At 41.0% G+C, this 19,902-nt stretch overlaps 1 protein-coding gene across 1 annotated transcript in view; it reads right to left on the bottom strand.

Annotated features, from left to right (window-relative positions):
* The window catches only part of GUCY1A2 (guanylate cyclase 1 soluble subunit alpha 2), a 177,343-nt gene that overhangs the window by 68,931 nt on the left and 88,510 nt on the right, over positions 1 to 19,902 (bottom strand). Inside the window, exon 5 of the mRNA XM_068425146.1 lies at positions 4,948 to 5,433. Within this exon, the coding sequence (XP_068281247.1) occupies positions 4,948 to 5,433 (486 nt within the window). The remainder of the gene's footprint in view (positions 1 to 4,947; positions 5,434 to 19,902) is intronic.

The following is a 19,902-nucleotide window of genomic DNA, read 5'->3' as shown; positions in this document are numbered from 1 at the left end:
GCCAGCAGCCATGGCTGCAGCACATCTAAATAGCTTATTTGATAAAGAGATGGTTTAGCTGGAGCATCGTTTCCCAGCACTTGGCTCATAAACAGCAGGAACATACAGAGAAAAACAGTTCAAAACAAACACACAAACAGTCAGGCTAACCAGTATATATTTTACCCAAAGCAACTGCTTTCAAAATTTCCTGAGATCTTCTCTCTCCCATCACTTCCGCTCCTGGAGTCCATGTTTCTACTTGCATGTCCACAGACACTAACTTACCAAGCATCTGCATCTACATTGCTTTAACTTGCACTCCCTGCTTGACAGCATCTTTTTCTCCCATTCCTCAATTCCAAGTCAAATACAATTAGCTCAGACAGTCAGCAGCTCCAATTTCCAAATGCATTGCCAGGTCTCCATTGTCTCACATCTCCCTTCTGTGATTACCCCAAGAGTGTCCCTCTCAATCTTTTCACAAGACTACACGTAAGCAGATTCTTTCTAAAGTTTCACTCTCTAAAACACGGATTCTTCCAGATTGCTAAAACTGTCATGCAGGCTTGTATCACTGTGCATCTCATTTACTGCAATGTTCTCCCTCAGCCTGGACAAATGTAATCTGTCATCTTTGGTATCTATTCAAAATGCTCCTGTGAAGCTCATTTTCTGAGCCCACCACCTGCCTGTCTCATTCTTACCTATGCATCCATCCATCAGATATCCTTTCCCTACCTCATCAGTTATAGCTACTTACTTTCATTTCCAAGAAATTTCCAGGTGTAATTCATCCCCCTTCAGCCCTCTCCCAGCATTTCTTATTCTGTATCCACCAGCTCATTATGCTTGCCCTCTATGTCTGACTTGTTAAATGTGAGGATCTTTTTTCTTCTTTCTGTGTCATACTTCTCTGTAAACATCCCTGAATGAATAGAATGAGACAATTGAAAATATTACATTCATTGTCTGAGTCCAAGATTAGAAGCACTGACGTTCTGAATTCAAAATGTTGTAACAGTAAAGCTGGGTGAATAATTTACAGAATGGAATTTATTTCATGAATTTTGCTTAATATTCTGTTTACAAAATGGTGAATTTGGTATTCAGAAGTACTCACTGAATAATCTTTGCAAATTATTCTTACTGTGTTGCTTAAAAACAAGCAAATTTGAAAATTGATCTGTTTTGATGTATATATAGGTCACACGATAAATTTCTGTAGCCTAATCACAGAAGTATATCTTAGAGGCAGGCTATGGGTACAGATACTGGTGATTACATATTTAAAATTCACTGCCTGACAATAACTTATAAAATTATAGTTGTTGTGGTGGTGATCATTCCTAGCAATAAACTTAGCTTCCATAATATCATCTGAAACAAATGAAAGAGATATAAACACACAAGCTATTTTTATTTTAAAATGCAAATGCTTTTTCAAAAGAATTGTCATTTTATTTTAAGCCTGATTCTCCAAGGAAAAGAAAAAGGGTTCATTGCCTGAGTTTTGCCTTTCTGTAATGCTCAACTGAGTCATTTTCACCTAACCCCACAGTAACTTTTTTAGACTTCTGGTTAAAAAACAAATGAGAAAAAGATTTCAGGGAGAAAAAAAGGTACATACAGATCCAAAATAGTCACACTGACTTGCTCATGGGTGGGCTGTGGAGGGAAGCAGGAGATGTGTAGGGAGGCTCAGGAGGCATGGCGGGGGGCGTAAGGAGATGGAGGAAAACCCAAGATGAAAGGATCTGAGAAAGAACTGGCAATATTAAGGCAGTAACAGTGGAGAAAGGGTGTTAGAAGTGTAGGACATCCTTCCATGAAAAATAGAAAAATAGGTTTTGTTTATTCCTCTGCTCCTAGAATTACAGGGGGTCTTAACTTCTTGGAGTGTTTATTCCTTTTCTGAATGCATAAATATTATCTTGCCTATCTCAGCAGCTGTCATCTTATTTCACTGGTCAGGACAGTATTTCCATACAATAACAACTTTCTAGCTAAAGTAGCACAAAGCTAGGTGAAAGGCAGAAAGCCATGGTCTAAATGATATAATATTCATGACCTATGTATAAATATTCCTTCTTAGTGTTCTCACAGGACTCAGCCAACCTTCCTTCCAAACAGGTCATAGAGTTTTACATACTTTATTTCCTATGCAACCGTAGTTTTCAACAAAGAATGTCCTGAATGCCTCAAAACAGCTAACTAAAATTAATCATCTGGGAAAACACTAACTACACTCATGCACCAGATACAGCATGTGAAACAGGGTCACTAGATATCATTCTTGACTGTAGGTCAGAAGTTCCTCAAGTCTCATTCTCAGAGCTGGCTCACGATCCAGAGCAGTAACATCAGATAAATACAAACGGAGGTCAAACTTCCAATCTTTTCTGACTACATCACTGTAACAACTGTCAAATGACGGTAGGTACCTTCCATTGTAGTCCTCTCCCAACATGCCCTTTGGCTTCTGAGCATTAGTAATACAACCCCCTAGCCCAGGAGCACAAAACTTATTCACAGTGTTGTCGTGGTTTGACCTGGGAGGCAGCTAAATACCACACAGCTGCTCGCTCACTCCTCCCCATCCCCTGGGGAATGGGGGAGAGAATCGGAAAGGTAAAAGTAAAGGGACTCATGGGTTCAGACAAAAACAACTTAATAACTGAAATAAAATGTAATAATAATGGTAATAATAATAGAATATACAAGCAAGTTATGCACAGTGCAAATGCTCACCACCCGCTGACCAATGCCCAGCCCACCCCTGGCTAGCGGTCCTGGAGGAGAGAAACCCCAAAACCGCAATCTCAGAAGAGAGAGAGCGACTTAATGGCCAACTCTCATCTATCTACTGAGCGTGATGTTGAATGATATGGAATATCCCATTCACCAATCTGGATCCATTGCTCTGGCTGTGCTCCCCCCCGGCTTCTTGTGCACTTGCACACTAGCAAAGCATGGGGAGTTGAAAAGTCCTTGATTTCTCAGCAACAACTAAAAACATCAGTATATTATCAACATTTTTCTCACACCAAACCCCATACTAAATCCAAAACACAACGCTATTCTAGCTATTAAGAAGAAAATTAGCTCTAACCCAGCTGAAACGAGGATAAGTGTGATCTTTTACTTTGATATAATGTCCTATACCATGTTCAGTTCCATCCGTGGTATGTATTGTAGATTTTCAGACACAATTATTATTTAGGTGGGTAATTAATACTTTTGGATGCCTTTTAAAGTGTATTACAGGCTAAAAATTAAAGGGACAGCACTCTTGTGAAGACCTTTTTTCTATAGCCTATCAACAAATACTATTTGAAACAGTCTGAAAACTAGTTATTTAGTTTGCAAGCTTCAGACAGAAAACGAAGTCAATATATAATTTTACAACTGCTTTTTTTTTCAGTGCTTCCAGTTATAAAAAGAAATTTGCTCTGCTTTTCCTATCACAAAATTAAAGATATTCCACATATAAAACATATTATCTGTAGATCTCACAGCATAATTACATAGATAATATCTTAACCGCATTTATTAAATTCTACCTCCTCTCTTTTTTCTCTCAAATACATACTGGACACCAAATCCACTGAAGAGAAGTGAAGGTGATGAAGTCTTTAACAGGTCCAACACATGCGACATCTCTTTTTCTGCAGAGCAGCAAAGGACCATGTCCCACTCATTCAATTTACTATGAATGGACACCTGCCGTGCTCTTCCTGTTTTTCAGTGGAAGTTTAAATCTCTTATAACACTTTTTTTTAGTGAATTCTCTGGTCTTTATAGAAAATTTGTATTCTTTCAGGGGAAAGATAAATGCCTAAACCCTAAACCATTCAAGCTTCACCTGAAACAGAAAGTATTTGACTGCTTCCCAGAAGCTGCAACTTGGGCTACGATCATCACTGTGCACTTATAGAATCATAGAATCGGTTTGGTTGGAAAGGACCTTTAAGGTCATCGAGTCCAACTGTTAATCTAGCATTGCCAAGTCCACCACTAAACCATGTCCCTAAGCACCACATCTACATGTCTTTTAAATACCTCTGGAGATGGTGACTCCCTCACTTCCCTGGGCAGCCTGTTCCGGTGCTTGACAACCCTTTCGGTGAAGAAATTTTTCCTGATAGCCAATCTAAACCTCCTCTGGCACAACTTGAGGGCATTTCATCTCACCCTAATGCTTATTACTTGAGAGAAGAGGCCGACATCCACCTCGCTACAACCTCCTTTCAGGTAGTTGTAGACAGAGATAAGGTCTCCCCTGTGAGAGAGCCTTCTTTTCTCCAGACTAAACAACCCCAGTTCTCTCAGCTGCTCCCCAGAAGACTTGTGCTCTAGACCCTTCACCAGCTTTGTTGCCCTTCTTTGGACTCTCTCCAGCACCTCATGCAGTGAGGGGCCCAAAACTGAACACAGTATTCGAGATGCGGCCTCACCAGTGCCGAGTACAGGGGGACGATCGCTTCCCTAGTCCTGCTGGCCACACTATTTCTGATACAAGCCAGGATGCTGTTGGCCTTCTTGGCCACCTGGGCACACCGCTGGCTCATATTCAGTTGGTTGTCGACCAACACCACCAGGTCCTTTTCTACTAGGCAGCTTTCCAGCCACTTTTCCCCAAGCCTAGGGAACTTCATCACCCTTAGGACACTGTGGCTGATGTGTCACCTAAATGAAACCAGGCTATAATACAGAAGGTGTATGTTCCTATAGGAAAATGGAATATGAGGTATATATTCCCATGGGGGAACCATGATGACAGCTCAGCATCAAAGTATTTGATTTTCAGTGGGCATATTTCAGATTTATTTTATTCACACAAAACAAAAATATTGCCTTTCCACTTTTATAGGGAAGGTCTGTAATTTAGGAAGATGGCTACAGGGATTTTTTTTCTATCATCTTAGTTACAATTAGATTTTGCTAACTTAGGACTTGAGCTATTACCTTGTAGATGTCCAGGAATCCACACTGATGGTCAAACCGTGTGTAGAGTTCATTCAGCATGCTGATGACCTGCATGGGCGTGCACTGTGCACAGATGGCAGTGAAGCCAACAATGTCCGAGAAGAGCATGGTGACATCATCAAACTTCCTGGCCTGAACCTGCTGCCCCTGCCATAGCTGCTGAGCTACTTCTTCAGGGAAAATAGAAATAAGAAGATCTACTGTTTTCTTTTTCTCCTCCTCCAGGGCTTGATGTGTGCATTCTAGCGTTGCCTTCAGTTTATCCATTCGTTTTTTCAAGCCATCCTGTGCCTTTGCTTGCTCCCCAACCAATATGACATCACGAGTAGCATCATGGATAGGTATGTCTGAAAGATGGAGGCCACGGCCCATCAGTTCATCCAGCTTGTCCACACAGGGGGAACCCAGAAACAAAATCGAATTTGATTCTGGCACATGAATCATTTGTCCTTTAATTTCCATCACCTGCAAAATAAAAATAGAGTTTTGAAAAAGAAAAATTAGCTGATAGATCTGGATCTCCATTCTACTTTTCCCATCTTTCCTCTTCAGCTAAAAGGATAAACATAAACTGTAGTCTTTTATATAGAAGTCTCTTACACTCACCTATTCAAGTAATGAGACTCACATGGTCTACTCACCAAGGTGAGTCAGAAAATAGCCTATACTGACACAAAAGTATTCCCAAATCAGATGTTGGGTTCTATTTCAACCCAATTAAATAAGAAAGCAACCACAATAACAGGTACTTCTCAGAATGGTGTGTAAACAATGTTTCTAAATTTTGCTCCTGGAATGTACCTGGCCTTAAAAGCAAATTCCAGAGTAGCTCCATCTCTATTACTTAGCTATACATTATAAAAAGCACAAAATTAAAGGGAAATTACAACTATCTGAAAGCAGGTTAGTAAAATGGTGAAGTAGCTTCCATTTTTCAGCAAAACAGCTACTAACTCAAACGTGACCACGTATAGAGGAATCAAATAAGAATAGAAGTGAGAAAGAACTCCATAAAATAATGAATGGCATGGGAAAAGTGTACCAGTGCTCCTATTTCCTATTTGCCTTCTCATATATGCAGCAGAGTTGAAGGCTAACATTCTGTTAAGAGTCTGCAGATTTCTTGGTGATATAGATTCATGCAATTTGTATTGGCAGAATAGAAGAAGGAACAATAGGAAAGGAGCAGCAGGTGGTTTGTCAGACTGGTTTATAGATTTTGCATTTGCCTGTTAAATGGCTATGTGTTTTGAGTGCTGTCCAGTGGTTGACACCAATGAGGTCCTGGCTTGCTCTCTGTTGCTCCGTGATGGCAGTTGAGCACAAAACTACCAGATTGAAATGAACATTGAAAACCAACTGTAATGATAGATTTGACATTTGGGGCTACATACATTCTGATTTTTATTAACTTACTCAGGTCACACAAAAGTTACTGTCAAATACTGTAAGGAGACATTTCTCACCTGAATATAGTATTTAAAAAACAAAAACAAACAAACAGAAAACTAAGATGAACATGTTTTGTTTAAGCAGAAAAGAATTAAATCAGATAAACTGTATCTCTTTGTAAATACAGCCTGCCATAGCTTCTGCCATGAAAAAGAATCATAGTTAATGTTTTCATTCCAGGACTGCAGAAAGACCAAGGCAACACTGTGCTAGGTGATTTTAAAAAAACACAGTCCTTACCCCAAGGATCTCATAGTCTAAACAGGCACAACACACAAACCTTGTGCATCTAAGCACAGTGTTAGGCACCATAATGCCTTAAATCTGTATCTTTCTATTACACACAATCCACTCAAATAAAAAGGTCTCCTTCAGTCACCCTTTCTTTCATCATATAGGCATTCCCACACTCTTAGATGATTCATTTTATCATTTAATCCTCCTTCCATCCATAATCCTCCCAAGCAAAACAGGAAAACCTCAATCGGAGAATCCGGAGGTGTCTGTAATAATGATGTGATTTAAGTGTCCAGAGTCCTGCAAGCTCCAGCTGAGCTGACAGCTACCCCTACATGGTACTTTCCATGCTTGGGGGAGATCTTGGGAGGCTCCTGTTTCTATTAGGGTTTTCTTACATCAGATAATATGCTGTCATTGCAGATCCTACTGTCAATATGGGGACTGAGCCTACCCTGTCCCCATGCCCCTCTGCCTCCATACTCCACCCTGATAGCAACCCAACAGATGTAACTTCTGATGTCAGCCTGGGAACTCAGCAAATTGAAGTAAATGAAAGTAATTAAATAGTCAATTTTCCTAATTTATATTCCCGCACACCTACTAATATTTACATTTCTAAGCCTTGTTTCCTCAGCTTCATTCTGAGACAGCCATCTCTGTGAGAAAGCTAGTCAGCTACCTAGATGGGAAGATTTAATGCTCCAAGATTAATTGTTCTTTTTGATTTTTAAAACATATGGCTCCCTGCTCAAAACATAAGGGAAATACGTGCTTTCTTCACACATGCAGCCTCATGCTTTCAAAGGGCACATACAAAATTGTTTTAACTCTGAAGTACAAATTGCCAAATGTGAAATACGTGGTATGGCATTTCCAAATTCTCTTATTTTGTTCCCCTTTGCCAGAAAGTTTTTCTGTTTTCTGTTCCTAGAACTTCATTGGTGTGCAAAATAAATGTATCTCTCATTGTCACTTCTCTCTTCCACCTCCACGTGAAAATAGGGTGTCAGCTCAGGAGGAGAGAGTGTGACCACAGATCCTGGCTGAGCCAGCCTGGCCGGGGAGTGGGCTACTTGTCAGCAAGGCAAGGCACCTGGCCTGGAGCTGTGTTTCTTCTGTTAACCTGATGTGAGACCAGAAGAAAATTAATACATCCCTCTGTGCTCCTGCTTCGCCTTTGTCAATTTGAGGTGTTAAACTCTTTGATGTGATCTCTGTCCGTGTGAACATATTGTGCCAACCACTCCCAGGTGGATTTTTCTCAGGAAACACTGATCAAGTGAATAATGTACTAAACAGGCACTCTGGCGTCCTCTGCTCTGCTTCTGGGTAACCCCAGGCAAATTATCAACTCTGAGTGCTTATTTGGCCTTTCAGCACAGCAGGAACAACAATATTGACCACCCTATAACACTTCATGACTCGGGTGTGAGAAGCAATAGAAGACACAATCCTGTAAAATGCCTAACTAATAATAACCTGTTCTGCCCAAGTGAGCTAAGCCCCTGCTTCAACAAGGTTGAGAGTCTCTAGAGCAATTTTAGAAACTTTTGCAAAGATATTCTCCCTACACAACTGCTCAGTTTCCTGAAAGTGTCAAAGGTTCAGTGCTATTTTGACTTTATCTTCTGAATATTATTATCATTTGCTCTGCTTAACAGGAATTGTTGATGTTTCCTATCACTCCTTTCATGTTGCATTAATGATTCTGATGTCCTGCTCTCTCTTGATGACTGAGGGGTTTTTTTTTTTTAGAAAATGGCCTGCTGGTCTCTTCAAGTTGCCAAAGCAGGCAACCGCACAGCAGAAGCAAAGCTGCCCCAGCTTGCCTGTGGAGAAACACTCAGGTCTTGTAAAGCACAACAGCAGAGAAGAGCTGAGACTGCATTGCTCTTAGTTTTTGCAAAGCCCTTTCCTTTCCAAAGTTTCTGAGATGACTCAGACTCTTTCTAGAGGGCTTTGGTCTGCAGCTGTGATCCAGCATAACCTCCATCCCCTTTCTTTGGACTCTCTTGCCTCTTATATGCTTCTCTGTATCTTGGAAGCATAACTGAATGAAATAGGACATCGGATTAGCCTGAAGCTTGCCATAGCAAGTCACACTTTTGGGCATCTCCCCAGAGCTGGACTGCTTTACATGTGGACCGTAAGCCTACAGGCAGTCAGGATTACATCATCTATCTTGTAAGCAGGGAAAGATCAAAACACTTCTGTCATCAGTTGTATTTCATTACTGCTACATTTCATTGCTTTTCTGTCTCTAATTATATTCTCAACGAATGAAATGAGAATAATTCCGCTGTTTTCAGAGGACATTCTCCTGATCTACAGTGGTATAAGAGAACATTTTGAAATGAGCAATTACACATCATATTTTATGGGATTATACTGCTGTGAAATGATGGTGCAGCCTAAGTAGCTATAGGATGGAAAACAAAAAACCTATCGCTGAATTTTACTTTCACTGCAAACCCACTGCAAACAAAAGGGAACAAACAGAAGAGGTCCTGCTTCTCAGGAACTCTTTCAGCCTCCCTCCCCAAAGACCCAGCCAGGGAACACTGACAGACTCTAAAGCTGCTGTTTGAGAACATGATAGGGTCTCCTACTGTGCTATACACCAACAGCTACTTCATTAGGTACACAATATCCAACGCTCTGTATGCTCTGGATGCATGCCACCGTAGGATTAAGTATGGATCAAAAGCTTATGAATCAAATGCCAACTCCACTGCCTAGTCTTTACGGGAAAGCATGGGGAAAAGCCTAATTTTTTGCTCTGATGGAACGAAATACTTCTCTGTGCAAAGACAGGCATTTTGGAGTAGTGACTGAGAGAAGGTGTACACACCTTCTGGAAAATAATAAGGGAAATATGAAAGGGTATTTTTGAGAAAGAACTGGGGGTTTAAAAAATAATTTTCTTCATCATTAGGCCAGGCCATGTCTTCTGCAGCCTCTGAAATCCACAAATTTTAATGCAATTGCTGCTTTGACTTTGATCAGTACATAACCCCTCCCAAACTGTGATTATAGCCTTCTTTTTTTAGTTTTTTTTTATTGAGAATAGGTTAGGAAACTTACAGTGCTAGGCCACACTTTTGTAAACAGTTACACATGCATGCTTGACTTCCTACAATGAACAAATGCAATGAGAATAAACAAAGGTGCTCCTTTAACAGGCTCATAATTATTTAGAGGACTGGGAAGATTGGGGGAAAAGCAGTTTATGGAAAATCACCATGGACACCATCATCAGCTCAGAAAAAAAAAGCATCACTGCATACTGAGGATGAGAGTACAAGGCAACTTTTAGAAAGGTAAGCCAGCTGCTAGCCTAAATTCTAAAACAGATGGATTAACTTCTCTGAATGTCCTGTAGGATACATGGCAGTGTCTCAGGGACATTTATAGCAAGATTTTTCTGAAGTATTTGAGCGGTTAGGGGCTACAGGGATTTTGTGAGCACTGGAGAAGGCAACAGGACAATTCCAGAAAGGAATGTAATGACTCTGCTTGTCATCTTTCCAGGTGACACATCCAGAAGAATGGCTACAAGGATGATGGACAACACTGGAACTCAAAAGAAATCTCTGAAATTGGAGAAATGGGACAAAAAACAGAATTTAGAACAAGGAGAGTGAATATGCTTAGCCAGAAATAATCAAATGAAAGAAATACAGGCAGGCTAACAGTTCCTAAGAAGATGGTCCAGAGTCTACAGAGTGGAACAGATGAATGTAAGCCAACAGGTCATGCTATGCAGGACTATGTAAACAAGAATATAGCTTGCAAAACACAGGACGTAATTCTGCTCTGACCACCCGTGTTCAGGCCACAGATGGGCAAATCAGTTCCTGTTTGGTATTACAAAAAGGTGGATCAGTTGGAGCATCTGGTGAAGAGCAATGAATGTGATGAAAGGTCTAGAAAATATGACCTACAAAAAAATTTGAAAAAAATTGATGGTTTACCCCAAAGAACAAAAAACTCAGGGTGAGGGTATGAAACCTTTCAAGTACACTAAGAGCTGATGCAGAGAGGGCAGACTGTTCTACAAATCCAGTGGGAAAAGCTTGCAGAAAAAGGACCTGCATGTCCTACAGGTTGAACATGAGCCAGCAATGGGCCCTTGCATCAAAGGGCTAAGACTACTCTGGACTGCATTAGGAGGAATGCTACATCAGGTTGAGGGAGGTGATCCTTCCCTCTGCTCAGCACTGGTGAGGCCGCAATCTGGAGCGCTGTGTCCAGTACTGGGCTCTTCAGTAAAAGAGAGACATGGACATTGCTGGAGAGTATCCAGCGAAGGGCACAAAGATGAATAGGGACTGAGGCATCTCTCCTATGAGGAAAGGCTGAGGAAGTTGGGACTGTTTCGCCTGGAGATGAGAAGGCTCAGGGGTATCTTACTGATGTATATAAACACATGAAGGGAGGGTGCAAAGATGAAGGACCCAGGCTCTTTTCAATGGTGCCCAGAGACAGGACAAGAGGCAATGGGCACAAATTGAAACACAGGAGGTTCCCTCTAAACATCAGAAAAGACTTATTTACTGCAAGTGTCCAAGCACTGGTACAGGTTGCCCAGGGAGGTTGTGGAGTCTCTGTCCTTGGAGCTATTCAAAAGCCATCTGGACACGGTCCTGGGAAACTGGATCTAGGTGGTCCTGGGGTTGAACCAGATTACCTCCAGAGGTCCCTTCCAACCTTCTGTGAACTGTGAAATGAACAAAAAAGGAAAGGGCTCAAAACTGGAAAAAACAAGTTTCACGGGGATATTAATCTATTCACAGGGACAGTGAGAATGGAAACATGAAGTGGTGAGGAGCTGGATTCTCCATTACTGGAGATTTGCGAGATCTGCCAAAGTTGATAAATCCTTGCTGGGAAGTAGAGGGATGAAGCAGTGACTTAACAGAGATCTAGGTGGAAACAGGAAGGAGAGAGGTTCGAATGGTATAATTTTGTCTTCAAACAAAAACAATACAACTCATTCTGGGATAATTAATGTAGTGCAAGTGTGGATAGTGTGGAATTCTTTGCTTCACTCAGTTTACAACTAAAATAGTCACTCCTCTTTTTACAGGTAACAACAGAAAACAGGTGCTTCTAGAATAAATTCATGTGATCTATGTGAAGCATCTAAGTCAGGGTCAAATGAATCGCATTCCCATGTGTAGAATGTATCTACATTTCTCTGTTGCAAAGGGAGCACAAGGCTTGGACATAGGTGCCTACATTGGGTCAGAGTCGACTTCCTATCATAATAAATTTACTTCATAGCAGTAAAGATATTCCTGTGTATTTAAAGACACCTAAATGCCATTATATAAGTATATTGAGGGAAGTAGAAGTATAAGTCCTCTATTGGTCTAACAGATTTCTATTTTAAATGCTCCAAAGCTCAGTTCAAATTAGTTAAACAAAAACTTGGTATGCCCATAAAGTCAGTTCTGCTCTGTGGTCGTCTGACCAGCAACAGAGGCAGAACAGAACTCTGACCTTAAACAGAGAAAAAGGAACATTACAACCTCTCCAATACTTCAGCTCTACTTGTAGAGTGGGGCAAGTCAGAGCCACAGCCAGCAGAACTAACTGTGGAGAAAGATTCAAGCAAATAAGAAAAATTCATATTCATATGAAGCCCTGATTCGCTATCTTATCAGTAGACAAAAAAGCATCTAAATTCAACATAAAAATCATAACAAAACACCAGCTTCCATTCCACCTATGTTTTATTGAAAAAGCTAAGAGAAATATGTATCATCTCCACTGAAATGAAAAAATATTTTTCCATTGATGCCTAATGCAATTGAATAAAGTAGTCAGCGTTTGATCAGCACAACTCAGGACATGTCAGGTTCTTGCGAAAGTATAACTCTCAGCATTTGCTTACAAGTTCGGATTTCCAGCTCAATGCATTGTCAAAAGAACATGATTCCACACAGCAGCAAAGTGACTGTTACAAATTCCTGGTTATTTATAGAAATCCCTGGGGTATTATATAATGTGCAACAGTCTGCAGACCAAAGTGAGCAAATTTAACAGTTTCTGTATGTCACAGATACCTCACAAACAGAATGGCAGCATGAATACTGCAGGGAGCCCACCTTTGGAAATCCCAAACTTTAGTGGGAATACATTCATGTTCTATAATGTGAAAGAGAGAGAGCAATAATGAGAGAACCATTAAAATCTTTCAGTTGTAAACTTGGACCTCCAAGGCAATTTCTTGATATCAAAATAATAAGTGTGGCAGATTAAAAGCAAACAAATTAGGGTGAGATAGGACCTTCTCCACATGAAGCATAGGTATGTTATGGCAAGTCAAGCATGGAGCATCTGTAAGTTAAAGGTGAAAGGAGAAGAGGTAAAGGAGATGGCTCTATCCTTTGCACATTAGTCTGTTAAAGCAACTAGATAAACAAAAGGAAATGGTGGATTACACCTGAAAAGATCATGATGAACTACAATTACTCTTTCTTGCATCAAGACAACAGAAATTGCTTTTAAGATGGTACTCCCAGACTGCTTCTTGGATAAGTCCAAGATAAATCTAGCCCTGAGGCATAAAAACTATGGAAAATGATTCCTTCACAGGAACCCCTTTCCTTCACAAGTAGCAAAGAGCCATAACTCAACCCTATGTGTTCCTGAGTCAGTTCTCCTCATGGATGCTCCCAAGCACAGAAGTGGGTGAACTCAACATGGCAGACAGGCAGAGCAGCCTGACGAGGCGCTGGTGCCAGGCTGCATGGCACAGAGGAACAAAAGATAGTTTCTAAAACAAGAGGAATAAACGCACCAGTGATTCCAAGATCGCTTCAAAATGCCTTTTGAAGTCAACAGGCTGAGATTAGATTGGATTTTTTTCATGAATAAATACCTTCATATACTTAAAAATGATCTGTCAGGGTCCTGAAGGCACCATTGGCCTGGCTGCCCCTGCACAGGGCCCAGGACCCCATGTCAGCCCCCCGGGGCTGTCAGTCCCTGCCTCGGCCATGCTGCAGCAGACCCATCTTCAGGCCTCACAGCACTGCCCTGCCCGGTCATAGGCCCCGCTGGGCCCGGGCTCACCCAGAGGCCCAAGGCCCAGCCCGATCTTGGCTGTCCCCATCCCAAGGGAGGTGCCAATGCCCAGGGCTGGGGCTGCCCCCAGGCTGCCCCGCTCCTGGCTTTGGATGGCTGGGACAGGCCCTGGCTTGCCGGCCCTGCCTGTCCATCCCTGGGACCCCCATGGCTCCCGGCACCCAGGAAGGGCCTGACCCCCACTGTGCCCTGACAGCATCCCAGAAAGAGTTTACCTAGAATGCCTGTCAGCCTTTAAGGAATGTCTGGACTATGCTCTCAGTCCATATGGTTTAGTTTTAGGCAGTCCTGTGAGAAGCAGGGAGTTGGACTCAAATGATCCTTATGTGCCCCTTCCAACTCAAGATATTCCATTATTTCTACGTTCCTAGTGTTTTTCTTTTCACTGCAAAATCTATTTAAACCCTTAAAACTGCTTTTAGGTCACACACACACTTCGATTACCATGGTAGATTTTAGGTATCGTTAATACGTCTCTCTGCTGCTTCATTAAAAGCCGGATACCCTTTGAAGATATACAGCTATCCACCTTAATCCAACAATGCAGAGTTACAAATTTACAGCATCAGGGTTTAAAAAATCTGTTTGTATCGGTTCAGGAGCAGTGAAAACAATTTTCAGTGAAATGCCCATTTGTTTAGCCTAAGATCTTTCTCTCCAATGCTCTGATTAGATTGCCTGCTGGCAATCAGGTGGAGCTGGCCTGGCTTCTTCATGGCTGGTGGGGTTTAGAAACTGCAGGAGTTCTGGTCTCAGAACCAGTACACAGTGCCGAAGCTACGGGCTGTAGGCGCCCCCGTGCAAACTTCCCAGTGAGATTTATATTCTTGACATAAAGTTTCAAATGGGACAGGAGGATTAACTGCTCTGAGAAGCTGCAGATTCTGGGGAGATCCCAGCTTACGGGATATTTCATCATTTATTCATATAACTTTTGAGTCAGCCAAGAGCCTTTTTAAAAAACTCCTGAAAACCCAAAATCCCTGTTGCTTGACAGGAACTGTGAGAACAGTGGGTAGCAATAAACATGCTCCAAACAGGAGGTCCCCAAGCCACACACTTGTATTAATTTTGCATTTCAACTAAAGCAAAATGCATTTTTTTTACTTACGATCCCACCACAGTTTGATTACAACAAATCAATCGAAGGTAAGGGAAACTTCTCGTATTATATTTTGCTCTGTGTTTATGTAAGACAAATGGAAGAGACATTACACTACATTTCCAATGAATGTATGTTAAACACTGCTTCTTATTTAAGTCTTTCTTGGAAAAATAAATGGATTATTTTGTGAATTCTTCTTTCCATTAAAAAAAAGGGGTGGAGAAATGAGAAAAACAAAAATGTAACATTTGAGAAGGTCACTAAAGCTCTCTGAAAAGTTGGTTCTTCAGTTCAAATGAATCTCCATTAGCGTGATAAGGCAGTGAGGTGGAGGATGACACAAATGTGCATTGTTTGCTATCTTCACAGAGGTAAAAATTCTGCTCATTACAATTAAGTTACCCTACATCATTATGCCAAATTAATAGATATAGACCCTAATACAATACTCTTCATGTCGTCTTCTGTACCTGCTTGTATTTTAAGAACATTCCCATGCATTATCTTTTATAATATCATTTGTAACAGTTATTCCTTGACTCCAAACATTTCTTCGGTGCACAACGCTTACCATGTACTTAGTCAAAAGAAAATCTTGTGAATCTTGTTGCAAAGTTATGAGCCTCATATTTTACTTTTGGTGGGGTGGGGGCAGAGGGAAGAAAGACTGCATGAAAAAATGAAGCTGAGGGTTCAGTTCTTGACTACCGGAGAGCACGTGATGAGCCCACAGCTCCTGTCCCAAAAGCAGATCCGAGGGTCTGTACTACGTCCCGGCCCCCAGCTGGATATGTTTGTGGGTGTAAACTCAACGCACATAATGGCTAGTCTCTGGCTCACCACTGGCTTTAATGGTGGCCAGGCTGGTCCTTACCACATCAGCCTTTACACAGACAGCTCTGAACATACTGAATTACAAGCAGAAAATTCCATTTCTGAATAGAAGATAATGTACCATCATTAAGTACCTTTGTCTGCTCGACTGCATCTTTGAAACCTTGTCTCTCTTTTCTTTTTTGGAAATTATCTTACAAAGTAGTGTAATTACCAGTACCCAGAGCAAGGTAATGCTCAGCACATTCCACTAGACCTGATTTTACAAAAAGTCAAAGCATCTGCAGGGAAATCTTTTTACGATATGTCTAATATAAATTAATAAGAATAATTTAAGATTGCCTTTAAGTCACAAAATGTTGTTGTTTTAAAACAAACGTCATTTTATTTTTACCTTTTGTTTACATCACAAACCCACCATCAAAGATCTTTCAATTTGTTTTGAATTATTTAACGAAAATTTTAAGAACAGTCGAGTTACACAACAGCAGTAGTAGCTGATTGAAAAACACTAAAGGATTAGCAAAATCCTTCCTATAGCTTCAAATTCCTCCTGTTCCATACATCTAGACCTTCTTTTTTTTTGGTGGTGCAGCTGCCATACAGCAGTGTGCAGTCATGCCAGGCAAAAAAATCACCAGGGGCTGAAAGTCCTCTGGAGACCCTACTCTGGCCCTTGTTTGCAATACGTTGTGCAAACACACCGCATCGCACCTTTGCTTTTCTATTGAGCTTGCACTGCAACATCCTTGACTTAACACTCAGGATAATGACACAAGTAAGATCACCAAGACTACCTATCTGGTTAAAAATAAATGCTACATATATTCATGTGATCAATACTCTAATTATCTCATGCCTGTAAAGACCTTTATAATTGACAAATATTATTTGTTAGTTTGTTAAAGACAGATTTTTTTTTTAATTATTTCTATCAATGTCAACCAAGCAAGATTATGGAGGAACGTGCCAGTACACTGAAGGCAGTGGAAAGGCTCTCATTTTCCACAGTATTGTTACTTTTTGGATTAGTTCCTACTGTTTTCACTGTAAGATTTGTGCATGTGCACAAATCAGTCCTGCACCCAGTCCTTCCACTAGCAGTATTCAGCTCCTAGCAAAAGCTTCTCATTTGAACACGACCCGTCCCAGCTGCGTGAGATGACCTGCTAGCATAAAGTAGTCTTAGTGATATTTCTTGCTAAATATTTTTCTTTCCCAGATCCAGGTTGGTTTCTTTCTTTGTGGAATTTTTTTTTATAAAAATGCAATGAAATGGTTAAATGAGAATATCTGTTTATTCATGAGAACAGCAGGCAATAAGCAGCAGAAGCAGCTTTCCCCTTTGATCTGTGCAGAACAGATATATATAGAAACCATTAGGAGATGTGACACTTCATCACCAACCTAGGTATCTTAAAATTCCTGTGATTAAAAGATCTCTTAGCCCATACACTAACTAGCTTGCAGACATTTTTCTCCTTTAGGACTTATGTGCTCCAACTCTTTCCCTGTTTCATCTTAAGTATATAAATCTGCTCCAAATTCCTGCCAGCTCCACACCAAGGAAACTGATTAGATGTGGAGTCCTCTGTTGGTATTCTTACTTTGTTTTTCTCTTTATTACCTCATATATCGAGTACTTTCGCAGCTTTGATAAAAGACTCTATCATTAGAATTTTAGATTGAGATTAATCAATTCTGATCTCTTGGTGCAGTACAAATTTTCAGAACACCAGGAGACGAAATTTCTTCTTTTCCCAGTCCAATCATTCTTAAGTTAGACATAATTAGAAAGAGCCATTCTACCTCTCACCAAAGTCATTGTAAATATATCCAGCTGGTTTTAGTGGGAACTGTACCATGTCTTTAAATTTTCTGTATTTTTCATAAAAAGGTTGAATTTATTTCAGTATGTTCAACACAATACATCACAGCATTAGGAGACCTTTCATTCATAACTTTCTATTAGCTACCATATTTGACATGTAGCAGTAAAAGACAATCTTCATGTGGAGTCTCTTACAGGCCATGTTAAAGATGTGAATTTGGGAAGAATGCACTGTCCTGGTTTAGTAGTCCCGGGTTAAGGGTGTCATTTTTAACAAAATCCACAATGTATTTATTTTACAACCCATCAAGAAATTAAAAGCAAGCAAAAACATTAAACATTAAAATGCCTTTAACTTAATTTTAAATAGAACATACATAAAGTGTGAGAGGGAACAGCCAGATGTAATGAATATTCACATTTCTGTATGCGTTAAAATCTGTTCAGCTTCCATTTTCTTCATTGCATTTAATTCATTTTTCCTTGAATTTATAACAAAGGAAATTAAAAGAATTAGGTGGAAGGTGGTATTTTAAAACCAAAACATGGTCTTTGTTGCCTTGATTATTCTAGCACAAACTGAAGAAAGCAGTGAAAGCAAGTTGCTTCTATGACCCAGGCTGACAACAAGAGAGAAATATGAAGTTGTCCCCAAGGTCTTGGGGACCACCAAAGCCTGGAGGAAGGTTGGTCCTTCAGGTGCAAAGGTATGGGGCAAGTGTGAGTGTGGGCGCAAATGGGAGACCGAGCTGTTACAGCAAAGAAGAACAACAGATTCTTGTTCTAAAAATGTTGGGAACTGCTAAAAATGTTGGGAACTGCTGCCTTAGGAAGCTCCCCACTCAGCTTGCAGATTTCTGTCCTCGGATACCTCAGGGGAGGTTTGCAAAACTGCTCAGTACTTGCTGCGGGTAGGCAGACCACAAGCCAGCCCAGCCTCAGAAACCACAGGACTGCCATAGCACAGTGCTCTGCCTTGGCTGAAGCACCCTGCTGAGAAGCAGAAAATATTTGCTCAAGCACAGCATGATGCTAACACAGCTACCTGGCTTTTGGATCAGGGCCAGCTTACCCATGACAGGCTGAGAAACCAAGTGGAGCTTATGAAAAGCTGTCTGTACACACATCAATAGGACCAACTTCTTCCAATTTGTGCAAATACTGACTTTGCTACATTTGCAAAGGCTGTGGGTAGTTACATGGCATGGACTAGCCAGGAAGGGGCTGTGACAAAAGTTTTCCAGACATACCCAGACTAGATGCAACGCTGCTGCTGCAAATGGAAGGGGCTGATGAGCCTTCCGCTCATCATGCTCTTTGAAACCAGCACCACATCCAAGGGTGTTACTGTAGAAATACAGATCCCTAATGCTGCCCTTGGCTGTAATCCAGCAGTGTGTGTTTTGCAGTGTCATTGGCAACCTTCCCCCAGGGACTATCCCCTCCTTTTCTCAGTCCCTTTTGGAGTTATTAAGGACCCTGCCTGACCCTTTGTTACAGGAGCAGCGGCTCCGTGATGATCTTCCTTCAACAGCTCCTGAAAAAAAAAGGACCCTGCCTAGAATCTCTCATGAAAAAGACCTCATGAGGAAAGCCTAAAAGAAAACAGACTCTCTTCACAGAAATTAGTTTACCTTCACTTTTCCAGTTTTACCTGGAAATCTGCAGCCTTCTTTGGTGATGGTTCACCATGAGGCTAAGTTTTATCAAGCCTCTGTAGTACCTCCTTCCTCTGGCACATCTGTTTCATTAGTTGCACTAAATTTTCATTATTTATTTGGGTTTTGCTTTAAATGGCCTGTCATTGACTCATGTAAATTTACATGGTATAGGCTTATTTCATTTACGTGCACAGACACACTCATAAATACTCACCTCCTTCAGCACAAGTCATGATCTACTTGGACTTAATAAGCAATGAGGTCAACTTAGGGCCTGGTAATACACAGTTTTGTCTTAAATTATTTTGCACCGATACCAGATGTTGCTAGAATGCTGCAGTACACTGTAATACATAGATTTTTCCAACACATTTACGCTGGAAATCCCATCCTCTCTTCTGAGCATTATCCATTTATGTTTCATGGTACTCAGACTAATACAAACACAAAAAACAGAAATCTTTCCCTAGTTTTCAAACACAACGTGCAATATTTGACTAGACATGGTGTCCTCCAGAATCATAGAACATTAGGGGTTGGAAGGGACCTCTGGAGATCATCGAGTCCAACCCTCCTGCCAGAGCAGGACCAATCTAGGGCAGGTTACACAGGAACGCATCCAGATGGGTCTTGAAAGTCTCCAGAGAAGGAGACTCCACAACGTCTCTGCGGAGCCTGTTCCAGTGCTCTGTAGCCCTTACAGTAAAGAAGTTGTT

This window comes from Nyctibius grandis, chromosome 2 (assembly GCF_013368605.1).
Source record: "Nyctibius grandis isolate bNycGra1 chromosome 2, bNycGra1.pri, whole genome shotgun sequence".
NCBI lineage: Eukaryota > Metazoa > Chordata > Aves > Nyctibiiformes > Nyctibiidae > Nyctibius > Nyctibius grandis.
Note: the sequence above shows the minus strand (reverse complement) of the source record. Positions and strands in the feature narration are given on the sequence as shown.